The sequence below is a fragment of the Homarus americanus genome, unplaced genomic scaffold, assembly GCF_018991925.1.
Source record: "Homarus americanus isolate GMGI-L3 unplaced genomic scaffold, GMGI_Hamer_2.0 scaffold13581, whole genome shotgun sequence".
NCBI classification, from domain to species: domain Eukaryota; kingdom Metazoa; phylum Arthropoda; class Malacostraca; order Decapoda; family Nephropidae; genus Homarus; species Homarus americanus.
The window spans coordinates 751,775-766,797 of record NW_024750713.1 but is presented as its reverse complement, the minus strand read 5'-3'; the positions used below and the strand labels follow the sequence as shown (position 1 = coordinate 766,797).

Below are 15,023 nucleotides of genomic sequence, written 5' to 3'. Positions count from 1 at the left end.
AATTCCAAACATAAAATCCTAAAATTCGCTGGGTGACCGAAACGATAAGAATACCTATTTTAAACTTCTCTTCTGGAAACACCTGCGATACATATAAGCATATGTTATTATTATGTATTTATGAGAACTGTTACGAGTTGGGGATTTAGAATATAGTTAAAGTCTACCCAGATCCCAACAGGCAACAACAACAAAAACACAAAGACAATCGGACTATAAAAGGGTAGACAAAGGATGCGAGTTTTTGTTGTGTATAATAAAGTACCATAAATTCCTTAACAAAATATTCAGCTTTCTATAATTTACCCTTAACCATACTTAACCTAAACATTAACAGTATATACATAGTTATACAACATACAACAATTTTGAAGCAAGTGGACGCGGGGAGGCAATACAGGATAACAAATACCTAAGTGCGGAGCTGAGATGGCTGACGAGTAAGGCCGAGTATTGTAGAAGACGGTCGGTAGTCACTGTGCCGTAGGTTTCCAGGATAGGTGATCCTGTGGTCACTTCCCAGAGTGAACTCATCTCTCCTCGAACTCGAGCTGACAAAGAAGACTTGGAGGAGGTGACGCAACAACCAGGATATGGAGAAGGGAAACCCCGGAGTGGTAACTAAGACGAGTCATACTCGTGTTTCGTCCCTAGATGGCGTTGCTCGTGGTGCTGGGTAGGTAGATCATGACAATTGGTGGCGGGGTTCGTAACAGAACTTACATCACTGGGTATTGTAAATTACTTAATATACACAGTGCTGTACATGCAAAGTTTCAGGTCTTGGAGTTATGGCATTGACACACAGACACTGACACAAACACACTGTTGAGACTTATATCGGTGGTGAATGATTTTACCCAAAATAATGATGGTGAGGATAATAATAACAATAATACAAATATTTTTTATTAGTTTTATGATAAAAGTCAACCCAAGTTGGACACAAACCACTGCACAGCTCTGTGTGGCGGAGTGTGACACAACAGTCCCCCCGCACTGATGTGTCACACTCCGACACACTCTTGAGAAATACTAAACCAAGATTCCCCAAGAGCGTGTTTTTAAGGAGTCGGTAATAGAAGGACTGCATATTCCAAACATTCCCTCTCGTCCCTGTACTTCAGAAAGACGGCCAGAGTGAGAAGTACAATGAAAACGAGTAAACCACCACAGACTAAGAGGCGTCGTAACAATTTAGATCCTGTTAGATTTTGGCCGGGCATGAGGCCCTTTAACCTCCTCGAGACCTCCTTGAGTGAGGGGCGATCCTTGGGGTCAGGAAAGCATAGTTAGTGCAATTTCCTTCATCGTCCATGGCAAATCCTTTCGCTTTTTACTTGACCTTTACAATAAACTACCAGCTGAGTAGACCACCAGAGCAGCCCCTGTTGTAACGTTGGCTCCCTATAGTTCAGGTGCGTAATGCTCGCCGATAGCGGGAATGGTAAAATACGGATTGCCAAGTTCACCGGTTGTTTCGTCTTCATATTGTCGCCCTTTATGTCGCCGTGAATGTACCCTGCCCGGTGGACATCAGTCATACACTCCACGAGACGTACGAAACACTCGACACGTTTAGATGAGGCGCAATTATTGGTAAATTTGTCGAAAGTCGTACCATTCTTAACGTCATGATGAACACGGGTTCTTCTTTGCAAACATAAAGGACCTTGGGGGCTCCTCCAGCACCGTTTAATTCACACAAGCCTCACCACCTCTTTTTCACCACAACTCTCCCTCACCGCCAGCACCATAACATACCCTTGACCCTCATTACTACAACACTCAATGCACCACCACCACCACCAATACCTCCACCACACCATCACCTATACTCGCCTATTACCACCACCACCACGCGTTCCCTTTCACCATCAACTGTGTCATCTTCCCATTATTAAGTTCTCCCAGGCAGGTCAACAGCAATTGCCTGTCATGTTGCATGAAGTTGCAACAGCAGAGATCATTCTGGCTGCTCTACACCACCAAACTCTAGCAGACACACCGAGGAAAAGTTCATAATATACTATACAGGTACCTTATTGAAGCCAGGTCACCTCTCTTATTGCAATTAAAGTCGTATCATATCTACCACAAATTCAGCTTGAATAATTATCTACAATATTATTCTTTATTCTTGAGGTTAAATTTACTATTCTCAGATAAATTTGCTTGATATATATATGTCCCTTTTTTTTAAGTCTCCTTATATACAAGTAATTCAGGTTCCTACAAATGCAGTCCGCCTCACCTTTCACATGAGCAGCGTTCAGTTCGTCTTTTGTAGTCCGTGTAAAATTTATCAAATCATTAGAAAACACAAGCATCATAGTCTGTTCAGCCTGTAGGATATCCGACTTGATTGATAGGATAACGGGGTCATATTTCATAACAGACAGGATGTGCCTTATTATGTTGACATTGTATAATTCACTTGCTAATATCCAACTCAAATAGCCTTATTAGTCTCTGGTTATTCTAGTAATAGGCGGGAACATTGGTACACATGGATGAAGAAAATAAATATAATGTACCAAACGTCTTTATTCTAAATATTAACATCATAAACTTATAAAATTGTACTGATAAATTGTTGCATCTTGACATACAGTATATATCACAGTTTAATATGTGTGTGTAAAAATATAAACACGGAAAATTATTGAGGGCGCCATCACAGATTCTGAAACATGGAGACGCATTGATCCGGAGTAAATACTGATGACATGAGGCTGAACCATTACTGTGCTTTTCGACGACTACCATAAATGACAATTCCAACGTTTACTGGTATGCTAAGTGTCCACACCACCCATGTGATTCGCCTGCGGAATGGTGTAGAGGTTGGCGTCTCCCTTCTTGTATCATTAGATTATAGAACAGGAGTAATTTTCACTGCTGTCTCCCACTCGCACACTCACCCCACATACAGTGAAAGTCTCTCTAGTGATCCTGGTCATGCTCGTGTGATGCAGTGTACACAGCTGATATTTATTACCCAGGACCATGCCATTATTTAACACGCTTTTCACAATGGCGTTACGTGAGGTGCCTAATGTCCATGAAATTATTACCTCCATATAAGAGAGTGAAAACCTTAAGTGATTTACCTTAACTTTTCAAATATGTAAGTGAGAAAATATAAAACAGTGTAGTGTATTATGATGATGATGCATATACTGTACCTGCAATACAGTTGATCAAACATTTAGATGAGAAAATAAATTAATACGAGTACAGTACACTACAATACATAGATTATACAGTACAGTACTATATAAAGGGATGCATACAGGCATACCAATTGGTGAGGGAAATGTACGTGTGTCTGTCAACTTTTCATGTCCTTGATGTGGATTCCACGGACCGTATCGAGGGACGGGATATCGGTGTGTTCGTGTCGCCAGGAACTGCAACGAACAACCGCCTCATCATGTTCCTCTATGCTAGGCCTCAGCCACCCACCACTCTCATCCATACTCGACTACCACTAACCAATTAACCACCCTTAATTCACCCACTACACTGACCCGTATTCAATCATCATCCAACTCACTCACCTATATTCAACCATCATCCACCATCACCCATATTCAGCCACTATCCATCACCCATATCCATATTCAACACCCATCCACCATACTCACTCATATTCAACCTTCAGCCATCACACACACACACACTAATGCCTGACTCCTACAGATGGCGAGCATCGAGGTGTCGCTGGGGTGGAAGCGTCGACGGGAGGCACTGTTGGAGACACTGCCCAGGGCAGCCCGGGACTTGGTGCGGGAGCTGGACGCCCTCCACCAGGCCCTCAGGGACAAGGACACAGTCATACAGTCGTGAGTTCCAGTGACGTCTTACCTGTGTTCACCAAGGTTCTTGCGTTGTGTTATTGCATGTATGTGTGGGTGTTGATGTGTGTTGGCACAAATTTTTGTTAGTACTCTATGGCTTAAGTTTGAAAGAACTACAGATGTTAACTTTACCTTTTAGCATGTGTTTCTGGACCGCCCCCTCGGTTGTTAAGACTTGTTGTTTACATACAGTCCTCACTGTTAACCGAGGAAGGATTGTGCCAAGCGTCGGCCGGGTTAATGGCGGCCAGTTAGGGACGGCAGTTGCACCCTGACTGGCATCGAGGGAGGGTCATCTATAACGTAAAGAATAAAGCCATGATGATTAGTTTGATTAGTTATGATGATTAGTTTGTTTTTCATTACTGTGTTATAGTTTAGTGTGCACATGGAGGCACTGATTCTGATGAGGATATATAGTACTGTAAGTATTGATCTACAACTTACAGTCATACACTTGTAACAGTAAAGGTAATATTCCAGTAGTGCATTACAATGGGTTTTAAAGATAAATAAAACACTCAACTTGCAAGTTCAAATCAATAATTTGCCCTCCATTTAAAAACCTGAAAACTAACCACAAAATTTAAGGTATTGAATGTTATATGACATTATCCATAAATATGATTTGTACTCTCAAAAAGAACATTTTTACAGACTGAAGACCCAGATTACCAATTTGGGTGGGACTGTGGGTGGCAGTGGTGAAGGTGGTGGCGTGATCTCAGAGACAGAGCGTCGCAGCATCCAGGATCGGCTCAACAAAGTGCAGGGGGAAATGGATGCCAAGAAGGTTGCTATAAAAAATCTGAAACTTGCCTTGGAAAAGATTGATATCACTGAGTAAGTACGGTACAGTGTAGTGATCCTCTTTGGATAAATAACCAATGTTTACAATAACTTTTTTATATATTTTTATTAACTGTTTGTAAGCAAAACATTATGACTGGTTGGACTATTATTGTTACTTTTATTATTTCTAACAGTTTTCACTCGTGTGCTTAATTTTATATTGTGTCAAGAAACTACAGTTCATGACCCAGTTCCTTCCCTAAGCAACCCCTGTACAATATTTGAAACCAAGGTACATTCTTAATTAATAGTTGCAGAGACTAATTAGTTTTACTTTCCCATTATAACCAAGAACCTACAAAGGCTCTTTAGAAGTGATGGAAAATAAAGCTAGAAAGCAATGAGTTGTGACATCATATGTGTGAACCTGACATTGAATTCTAGACTCAATCCTTTAGTTACAGCCATAACTCCACACTGTTTCGAAGGTTCACCAGCTGATTTATCTACTCCCCAGCAACATCGACGTCAGGATCCGTGCTGCTGAACTTGAGTATGAGCTGGAACGAGAAGAGCTCAACATTCTTAACCTGAAGGAGGAATCTTCAGTTCTCAATGCTCGTCTTCAGGATAGTCCCTCATCTTCTACTTCCAACGGAACCCCTGGGTCACAGTCCTCACTGTATGCCCTCTTGACCTCCACAGGAGGAGGTGCTGCTTTAGGAGGGGCAACATTGATGAGTGTTTGCATCCCTCATACACCGGGGAATCCACCTTTCCATGTCACACCTCGACCACCTCTTGGCTGTGTCATAGACTGGGCTACAGATGATACCAGATTAAAAAAGGGTGACAGGTAAGACACTAATTTTGTCCTTATGACTAACATAAAATTAGCTTAAAGAAAGTTAGTAATTATTCCATTTACATGTTTCCCCCGGTCATATTACATCAATTATATACAGTATTTTTCCTTTTGATGGTAGACTATAATGCAGCTACTTTGTGGTACTCGATACCAGGAGCATACTCGTAGATCCTGGGGGAAACAGATGCATCCCCTGTACAATTGAATTAGAATATTTCCTATATAATCATCCCCCCCCCCTCACTCACAACAAATCTATGCCATTGTTCTATACAGCATCTCTGTTTGAGCCAACAATCAGTGTTATCCGCAGCCATGGAACCTAATCCATGTGGTTGACGAGGGACTACAGTACAGGTGCAGGACAGTATACGGTGTATATAGCCTCTGTAGGTATACAGTTTTCAATGTACAGTTCTGTTAAGATGTTGGTGAAGGGCGCATAGCCAGTAGCATCCTTTCTGGACGTCAGGTCACTATGCTGAACTTCCCACCAACATGCAGAGTACAGTGCTTGCCATCAGTGCATAACAGAGATGGGACTTAACGCCCAAATGACTAACGAGCTGATCAATGGTGAAGATGATATAAGTAGAAAAAGTAAACAGTGCAGGTATACAACAACAGGAAACGGTAAGATCATTTGACCAAAGATAGGTGACGAAGCCATTAGATGGTTATTTCCAGTACATATCTTTGATGATTGTTTCTTATCATTTTTTTAAAACAAATGTGTTTCACCTTCCACCGTAGGCTGTTGGAGGTGAATGGGGAAAATGTAGTGGGTCGTGCCCTGGAGCTGGTAACCAGACTGATGGGTTCAGCCCCTCACCTCACCCTGGTCATCGCCAGGCCCACCACTGGTACTCTTTGTTCACTTCATTTTTTTTATCTTGATTTATTAACAGCAATCTTGAATGTTACAGTTTTTATTAACATGTGTGTTTTCTTCTTTGTCATGAACATATAAAGATTCTTAAGAAAAGGTTAAGAATATTACTTGTATTATGTATTCCGAATTTTACAAAATAAAGTAAACTCTTAAGATAAACAGCTTGAAACTAAGATTTGTTCTCTACTTCACAAGGCACTGGTGGACGTAGGGCAGAAGGACGCTTGGAGAAACAGCTTGAGGACAGGGCACGTGAGATCAAGGATTTGGTGGCTAGACTTGACAAAGCCCTAAAGGATAAAGATACTCTCAAGTGAGTACAGTACAGTATTGGGATATGGTACTTAGTGAAATTTGCTTAAGGTTCAGTTAGTTTTACCTTTTATCAGGCTTTGTTAGGATATTTATTTCTGTGCATGTAAGTAAACGTGGAGGTACAGGTTGTAATCTAAATTGCTGTTCACTTTTAAATCAGTACTTCAGGTATTTCACTTAGCTTTTCATAGCCAAATACTGTATATTAAGTTAGGTATGGTTAGATTAGGTTATATTATAGAATAGTCGACTGGTCTTATCATTAAAACTTGCCCCTTGCAGGAGTGACAACACGAGACTCAACCATCGCATCGGCTATCTGGAGGAACAAGTATCAGACCTGCAGTCAACCCTCAACCGCACCCGAGAAGCTGCCCTCAACCACACAAATGGGGAGGCCATTGTCACCACCTCACAGCCGGGGGCTACTGTTATCCAGGTACCGTACTGTATATAGGCACCCAAGGCACTTTAGTTAGTAAGTTGAGGAATATACAATTAGGCTTACCTCCACCTGCCCTCGGCACACACCCTCACAGCAGCCTCACACACAGTCACAGCAGCCTCACACACCCTCACAGCAGCCTCACACACCCCCATAGATCCTCATACACCCTCACACTATGTTCAGACACATATTTTTGTTTTAAAAAGAGAGGCTGCTTTAAAAATACATACGGTATATATTCACTCAGTATTTTTTTATTTGGGGGGTTAGGTTGTCATGACCATCACCAATGTCTTCCTCGTCAATCCTTCCTTCTAGACGGAAATTTTCATCATTCTCAGAGTTCAAAGTCTTAAGGATGGCATCAACCTCCTCCTCGTGACCGTCATCCTACTCGTTACACTCATAATGTCCTCGCTGTACAGTAATTGGTATTTTGATGATTCCTGAGTTTGTACCGTTGTCACGTGTAACCTCTTGAATACATCTCTGTGGCTAAAACATAAACTTCTTAAGTATCATCAGTTAAACTTACGAATTATTAGTATGAACTTCCATTAGAATAAGTAGTGATTTTTCATTAGACAATTTTGTCTCCAGCTGCTGTTGTAAAGACGGGTCTTAAATAATTCTACATTCTCATTAAGATGTCCATTTATTTCTTCCTGTTAGTACTAGTGTGTGTCTCCACAGGTGTTCCAGAAGGGTGACCAAAAGTTAGCAGTAGCAAGCCCTGAAGTAGGGAGTGGAGAGGTGGAGAGGGCTCAACAGTACCCTACTCTGCCTAGGTTGAGGTCCCCTGACTCTTCAATATCTTCTCCAAGTTCCTCCCAGTCTGACTCGCACGACCGTCATACCCTGGGCCAAGTCGGCTCCTCAAGACCCACATCTGCATCTGATTATCGCAGACGGATCTTGTCTCCTCGACCAGACTCCAAGAATGAGGTACAGTACTGTATAGTATTATTTTTTTGCTTTTTTCACGGCATATATCTTGTACATAATGTTTAGAACTTATTATTTTTTGGGGTGACTTATTAGACATAAATTCATTTTAGACTTAATGACCAGGAAGATAGAGGAAACTTGAGGAAATCTCTAAAATTTAATTCAGATTGAGACATTAAAATAAAAAGTGCAAAGAATTACTCTTAGTTGTGTTAAAGTGGAAAATTTGTTGTGTGAGTTAAAATAGTAACAATATACAGGGGTAGTATGTAAGTAGATAACAAAAGAAGTACAGGCAGTCCCTGAGTTACGAATGGGTTATGTTCCTCGACCCAATTCATAAGTTAGAACAGTGTTAATTCCGTAGGTTAGGTTAAAACACAACCTTGCCCTAACAAGAAATATCAATATCTCAAACATAAATAATAATGTAAATAAAGTGATGTTAAACAATACAGAATAATGAAATTAATGTAAAAAATAGGATTTTAGTTACAGATTATTGTGATAAATATATTGGGATCCTGTTCATAACTCGGGGACTGTCTGTGTAAGATGATAAGAAAAATGTATAGAAGAAAATACTTTATTTAAAATTTCATTGAAAGAAAGTTACTGAGTTACTTGGAGAGAATATCTGTGCTGTATATAGAAATTAATAGGGTTGATATAGTTTTCATAAAAGCTTCATCATTTTCAAAAACCTTAAAATGCTAACCACTGTACTATACTGTTTCCATAAATTATGAACAAAAAAACTCTAGTTACTTGCAATTAATTTTTTTTAATATTTCTCTCATATACCATTACGCAGTTTCAGTGAAGTTACTTGCAGTAATGATGATTAGAGATTTAATGCTGGACCATTATATACTTACATTGCTATTTGATTTCACAGGACTCTCGGCCACCATCTCGTACAAAACCTGTACCACCTAAAAAACCTGAGCGGCTCAGCCTTCAGAGGACAACGAGTCTCCAAAGTGTGGAAGAAGGATCGGCAACCTCTCGCTCTTCTACCACCGGTCCCTGTAATTCCCGCTACAGTGCTCTCCAGACTTGGCCATCACTGGACACTGATATCCATTGCCGGGACAATGATCTTCAGTCTCAGACAATATATGAGCGTGGTCATGAGAGGCCAAACCACCATAGCCATGAAAACATCTATGACAGACCTCAAGAAAGAACACATTATACTTCACAAGGACATGACCATTACTCCTCTAGATCCCAAGGGGATGGCAGTGTCCGCATGATTATCAGTGGAAGTCCTGTGTCGGCTGAAGGTCTGAGTAGGCGTCCTAGTCCTCAAGGTGCAGCATCCACACCTATAAATGAGAGAGTGTCTCATCTGGGCATCCACAGAGCTCACTCTCCAGATGCTGCTCTACATCTGGATTGCAATCAACCTGGTGAAAATGAGCAGGATGTGTTTCGAGCAGAAATATACAACCATGTCGGTATGACTACCACCCACTTTACTTCTTCACATTCACACCACCATCAACACAACCACAACCACCACCAGCATTCTACCCACCATAATCACTACTCTTTGCACACCTCACACACACCTGTTCCAACATCAAGAAGTTCTACGCTTAGTGTTGCAACAAGTCCACGACCACATGAACAGTGGTGCTGAAGAAACTGTCCGTTTTTCATCATTCTGAAAACGTCTCTTCAAACTGGACCAGTATCCAGACCTTCACACAGTGTGTGTGGTATAATGATCTTCACAGTCTAAACCATTTGTGTCTGCAACAAAAGTCATGTGAAGATATATAAAAGTTTGCAATGAAAAAAGGTTCCTGGATCAAACTTAGTAGAAAATGTTTATCATACTTACAAATGTTCAAAGAATTTATATTAATATACAGATTAAGAGGCTGTTTCCTCAATAATTTATAGCAGTGATAAAAATTGAACAGTGACTTCTATTCCGAACTGTGTCCAGACCAAACAAGGTATTCCAGTGATCTCATTCAAACTAAATAATACAGTTTAGTGCAGATGTGAGACTACTGTACTGTGTGTCCTTAAAGTTAAAGGTGCCAGGATGTTATAAGTTGTATACATTTTTAAATATTCTCGTCCACATGTAAATCTGAAAACTGATGTAAACATGCTTGTATTTTGTACTACAAGGCCCTGGCTGTAAATACCTCATTGTGAAAACTGAAAGGAAAATTGTTCCTGCAGTCTTCATTGTATTTTATATTATGTTAAATGTATTGTAAATATATATTTTTTGTGTAATTACATTTCAATAAAGACCATCATGTTTTAAGAGAATAACTTGATAAATTAATGTCCTATAGGCTTTAGTAGGGCCACAGTTTCTACACCAGCTTGGGACTCTGAAGAAGTATGTTGAAGAGACGGCAACTAGCAAACCTACTGCTAAGGGAGAGGAGGAACAACAGGAACGTTTCGAGCGCAGGAACAACATAAGTGTTTGGAGTCCCAGAGAGCCAGTCGGAGTAATCTGAAATGAGGAAACAACAAGTTGAAATTTCAGAATATTTGTGGTGAGGCTCTGAAATTTTCAGCTCCCACTCAGGGGCGACAGTGCCCCAGGGGGCATCTCAAAGGCGGGAGCACTGCTTGGGGGCCTCCCAGAGGCAAGAGACGGCCCCAGGCGCCATAACAGGGTCGCCCCCTCCCAGAGTCCCTTTAGCTTGCTTAGTTGGGCCATAGTTATTACAAACGTAAAGCAATCCCTTACTTAACTGTGATTGGTGGACTAAAACGTAAACACACCAAGTTTCAGCCAATAGGAGAAAAGAGCAGTCAGTCAGCACAACACCCCAACTTATGTTTTCCTGTTGGGTATTATTCTCCAACATTGTTCCGATGTTGATTTGGTGTTGGGTATTATTCTCCATTACATTGTTCAGGATGCGATGTTGATACTGGAAATGCGAAAGCGGGTGTATTTATTTAATATCACATCCCCCAGAGTTCTAAACAGCTTAAAAACAGATACCTCCAGGGGACTCCTGGACCGATGCGATGTTGATACTGGAAATGTGAAAGCGGGTGGGTGTATTTCTTTAATATCACATCTCCCTTGGGTTTTAGCATTTCCAGTATCAACATCGCATCCTGAACAATGTAATGGAGAATAATACCCAACAGGAAAACATAAGTTGTGGTGTTGTGCTGACTGACTGCTCTTTTCTCCTATTGGCTGTAACTTGGTGGGTTTACATTTTGGCCCACCAATCATAGATATGCAAGGCATTACTGGACATATGTAATAAATACAAAACAATTAAGCAGGCTTTTGGGCACCTGGGAGGGGGCCACCCTCATAGGGACCCTGGGGCCGCTCCCGCCTCTGGGAGGCCTTCAGAGGGTGCCTCCGCCTCGGAGATGCCACCTAGGGGCGCCGTAGTCCCTGAAACACCCCCCGGAAGCGCCCCAGTCCCTTACAGGCCCCCTTGTGGCACCCCCGCTCCTGGAAAGCCTGCTGGGAGGCCCCCCTAGGGGTGTCGACGTCACTGGGAGGTCCACTGGGGGCGCTCCTTCCGTGGGAGGTCCCGTGGGGCTCATCTACGACACGGGGAGGACCCCTGGCGGCACCCTCGCCATGGGGAGGTCCCCGGGGGGCGCCCCCGCCCTTGCAAAGCCCCTTGGTGGCGTCCCTTGCTAATAGAAAGCCCCCTGGAGGCGTGAAGGCCCCTGCTATGCCCCTTGGTGGTGTCTTTTGCTCCTGGGAGGCCCCTGAAAAGCCCCGTGTGGGTGCCCTTGATCCTGGGAGGCCCCCTAGTGGCAACCCTACCTCTGGGAGGCCACCTGGGGGCAAAGGCGACCCTGAAAGACCCCCTGGGTCGCCCCCGCTCCTAGAAAGCCCACTAACAGGCCCCCTGGGGGTGCCACCATCTCTGGGAGGTTCCTGGGGGCACTCCTTCCTTGGGAGGCCCAATGGGGGCGTCCCGTCACCTAGGAGGACCCCTGGGGGCATCCCTGCTGCTGGGAGGCCCCTTGGGGGCAGCTGTGTTTATGCTGATTAGAACTCTGGGAGATGCGATATTAAAGAAATACACCCGCTTTCGCATTTCCAGTATCAACATCGCATCCTGAACAATGTAATGGAGAATAATACCCAACAGGAAAACATAAGTTGGGGTGTTGTGCTGACTGACTGCTCTTTTCTCCTATTGGCTGTAACTTGGTGTGTTTACATTTTAGTCCACCAATCACAGTTAAGTAAGGGATTGCTTTACGTTTGTAATAACTATGGCCCAACTAAGCAAGCTAAAGGGACTCTGGGAGGGGGCGTCCCTGGTATGGCACCTGGGGCCGTCTCTCGCCTCTGGGAGGCCCCCAAGCAGTGCTCCCGCCTTTGAGATGCCCCCTGGGGCACTGTCGCCCCTGAAACGCCCTCTGGAGGCGACCCCGCTCCTGGGAGGCCCCCTTGTGGCACCCTTGCTCCTGGAAAACCCACTGGGAGGCACCCCTGGGTGTTCCACCGTCCCTGGGAGGTCCCCTGGGGGCGCCACTTCCCTTGGGAGGCAGCCTGCGGGAGCCCCCGCCCCTGAGAGGCTCCTGGTAGGCCTCCTTGGGGCGCCACTGCTCCTTGATGCCGCCTGCTCCCTTGGGAGGCCCCCTGGATGCTCAGAGGCCCCTGGAATGCCCCCGCCCCTGTGAGGCCTCCTGGGGCACCAACACTCCTGGAGGACTCGTGTGGTCGCCGCCGGCACCGGGAGGCCCCTGGGGGTAGCTATTATTAAGCTGTTTAGAACTCTGGGATATGCGATATTAAAGAAATATACCCACTTTCGCATTTCCAGTATCAACATCGCATCCTGAACAATGTAATGGAGAATAATACCCAACAGGAAAACATAAGTTGGGGTGTTGTGCTGACTGACAGCTCTTTTCTCCTATTGGCTGTAAGTTGGTGGGTTTACATTTTAGTCCACCAATCACAGTTAAGTAAGGGATTGCTTTACGTTTGTAATAACTATGGTACAACTAAGCAAGCTAAAGGGACTCTGGGAGGGGGCGACCCTGTTATGGCACCTGGGGCCATCTCTCGCCTCTGGGAGGCCCCCAAGCAGTGCTCCCGCCTTTGAGATTCCCCCTGGGGCACCATCGCCCCTGAAATGCCCCCTGGAGGCGACCCCGCTCCTGGGAGGCCCCCTTGTGGCACCCTTGCTCCTGGAAAACCCACTGGGAGGCCCCCTGGGTGTTCCGCCGTCCCTGGGAGGTCCCCTGGGGGCGCCACTTCCCTTGGGAGGCAGCCTGCGGGAGCCCTCGCCCCCAAGAGGCTCCTGGTACGCCCCCTTGGGGCGCCACTGCCCCTTAGAGGCCCCCTGGTGCTGCCTGCACTCTTGGGAGGCCCCCTGGATGCTCAGAGGCCCCTGAAACGCCCCCGCCCCTGTGAGGCCCCCTGGGGCACCATCACTCCTGGAGGACTCCTGTGGTCGTCGCCGGCACCGGGAGGCCCCTGGGGGTATCTGTTTTTAAGCGGTTTAGAACTCTGGGGGATGTGATATTAAATAAATATACCCGCTTTCGCGTTTCCAGTATCAACATCGCATCCTGAACAATGTAATGGAGAATAATACCCAACAGGAAAACATAAGTTGTGGTGTTGTGCTGACTGACTGCTCTTTTCTCCTTTTGGCTGTAACTTGGTGGGTTTACATTTTAGTCCACCAATCACAGTTAAGTAAGGGATTGCTTTACGTTTGTAATAACTATGGTACAACTGGGCGACCCTGGTTGGGCACCTGGGAGCGGCGCCTCTGGAAGGACCCTGGTAGGGTCCCAGGGGGCGCCGCTACTAGGAGTGCCACCCCCCTGGTAGGGTCCCTGATATCCTGTCTCTCGGAGGCCCCCTGATATTTTCCCTGGGGTGCCGCTTCTTTAGGGCCCCTGAGGGCGCCGCCGCTGGGAAGGCCCCCGGTATGACGTCTGCGGGCGCCGCCCCTGGGACGCTGGTTCTGGGCGGGCCTCTGGGGGCGCCTCCCCTGGGAGGATTCTTGGGTGTGAACACTGGTAGGGCCCCTGGGGGTGCCACCACTGGGAGGATGCTGGGGGAGCCGCCTTTGGGAAGGCCCCTGAGGGCGCCGCCCCTGGGAGACCCTCTTGGGGCGACGCCCATTGACCCCCTGAATTCAATGAGGTTCTATGGGGTCCTATGGGATTTTATGAGGTTCTATTGGGCCTTTTTAAGTCCTTGTGAGACCTTATGAGTCTTTGTGAGACCTAATGAGTCCTTATGAGTCCTTGTGAGATCTTATGAATCCTTATGAGTCTTTGCGAGGCCTTATGAATCCTTGTGAGACCTTTTGGGACATTATGAGTCCATAGGAGACCTTGTGAGAAGCCGCTGAATGGCGGCAATCTCCTAATGGGGGCTTGGCGGCGGCAGTAGGACGAGGGAAGATAGAAGGAGGGGAAGGGAAGGAGGTGAAGGGAGAGGAAGGAAGTGAAGAGAGAGGTGAAGGGAAGGAGGTGAAGGGAAGGAAGGGAAGGGAAGGAGGTGAAGGAAGGAGGTGAAGGGAGAAGAAAGAAAGAAGGGAAAGGGAGAGAGGCGAATGGAGGGAGGGGAAGGGAGGAGAGGGGAGAAGGAAGGGAAGGGAAGAAAGAGGAAAGAATGGAAGGGGGTAGAGGGTGAGGAAGGAAGAGAAGGGAGGGCAAGACAGGGAGGGGAAATGAGGGAAGGGGTGGGAGGAAGGGAAAAGGCGAGGAAGGGGAAGATAGCGGAAAGGAACGAGGGAAGGGGAGGGGGGGGGGAAGGGAGAAGGAAGGGCAGAGGGGACTGGAAGGAACGAGAGAGGGAGGGAGGGGAGGGGAAGGGGACGAGGGAGGGAGAAGGGAAGGGAGGGGGAGAGAGGGGGGACAGGAGGGAAGGGAAGGGAGGAAGGGGAAGAGAGA

At 45.4% G+C, this 15,023-nt stretch overlaps 4 protein-coding genes across 9 annotated transcripts in view; 2 read left to right on the top strand and 2 right to left on the bottom strand.

Moving 5' to 3' along the window:
• LOC121854161 overlaps positions 1-10,427 on the top strand; it is a 106,152-nt gene extending 95,725 nt beyond the window's left edge. For all 6 annotated transcript variants that reach the window (XM_042348598.1, XM_042348602.1, XM_042348601.1 and 3 more), the window contains 8 exons: positions 3,706-3,848; positions 4,521-4,706; positions 5,173-5,511; positions 6,277-6,386; positions 6,611-6,728; positions 7,013-7,169; positions 7,872-8,123; positions 9,025-10,427. In XM_042348598.1, coding sequence (XP_042204532.1) covers positions 3,706-3,848; positions 4,521-4,706; positions 5,173-5,511; positions 6,277-6,386; positions 6,611-6,728; positions 7,013-7,169; positions 7,872-8,123; positions 9,025-9,774 — 2,055 coding nt within the window. In that variant the 3' untranslated portion in view covers positions 9,775-10,427. The remainder of the gene's footprint in view (positions 1-3,705; positions 3,849-4,520; positions 4,707-5,172; positions 5,512-6,276; positions 6,387-6,610; positions 6,729-7,012; positions 7,170-7,871; positions 8,124-9,024) is intronic.
• A 44-nt stretch (positions 10,428-10,471) lies between these two features.
• On the bottom strand, positions 10,472-12,099 carry LOC121854168 (proline-rich protein HaeIII subfamily 1-like). The gene is made up of 2 exons (XM_042348627.1): positions 11,568-12,099; positions 10,472-10,617 (listed from the first exon to the last, which is right to left on the bottom strand). The coding sequence occupies exons 1-2, from the start codon at positions 12,097-12,099 to the stop codon at positions 10,472-10,474; spliced, it is 678 nt and encodes a 225-aa protein (XP_042204561.1).
• Positions 12,100-13,243: 1,144 nt separating this feature from the next.
• LOC121854167 (basic proline-rich protein-like) lies at positions 13,244-13,633 on the top strand. Its single transcript, XM_042348626.1, has one exon. It carries the CDS (start codon positions 13,244-13,246, stop codon positions 13,631-13,633), a length of 390 nt encoding a protein of 129 aa, XP_042204560.1.
• A 293-nt stretch (positions 13,634-13,926) lies between these two features.
• On the bottom strand, positions 13,927-14,247 carry LOC121854166 (galectin-3-like). Its single transcript, XM_042348625.1, has one exon. It carries the CDS (start codon positions 14,245-14,247, stop codon positions 13,927-13,929), a length of 321 nt encoding a protein of 106 aa, XP_042204559.1.
• Between the last annotated feature and the right edge of the window lie 776 nt (positions 14,248-15,023).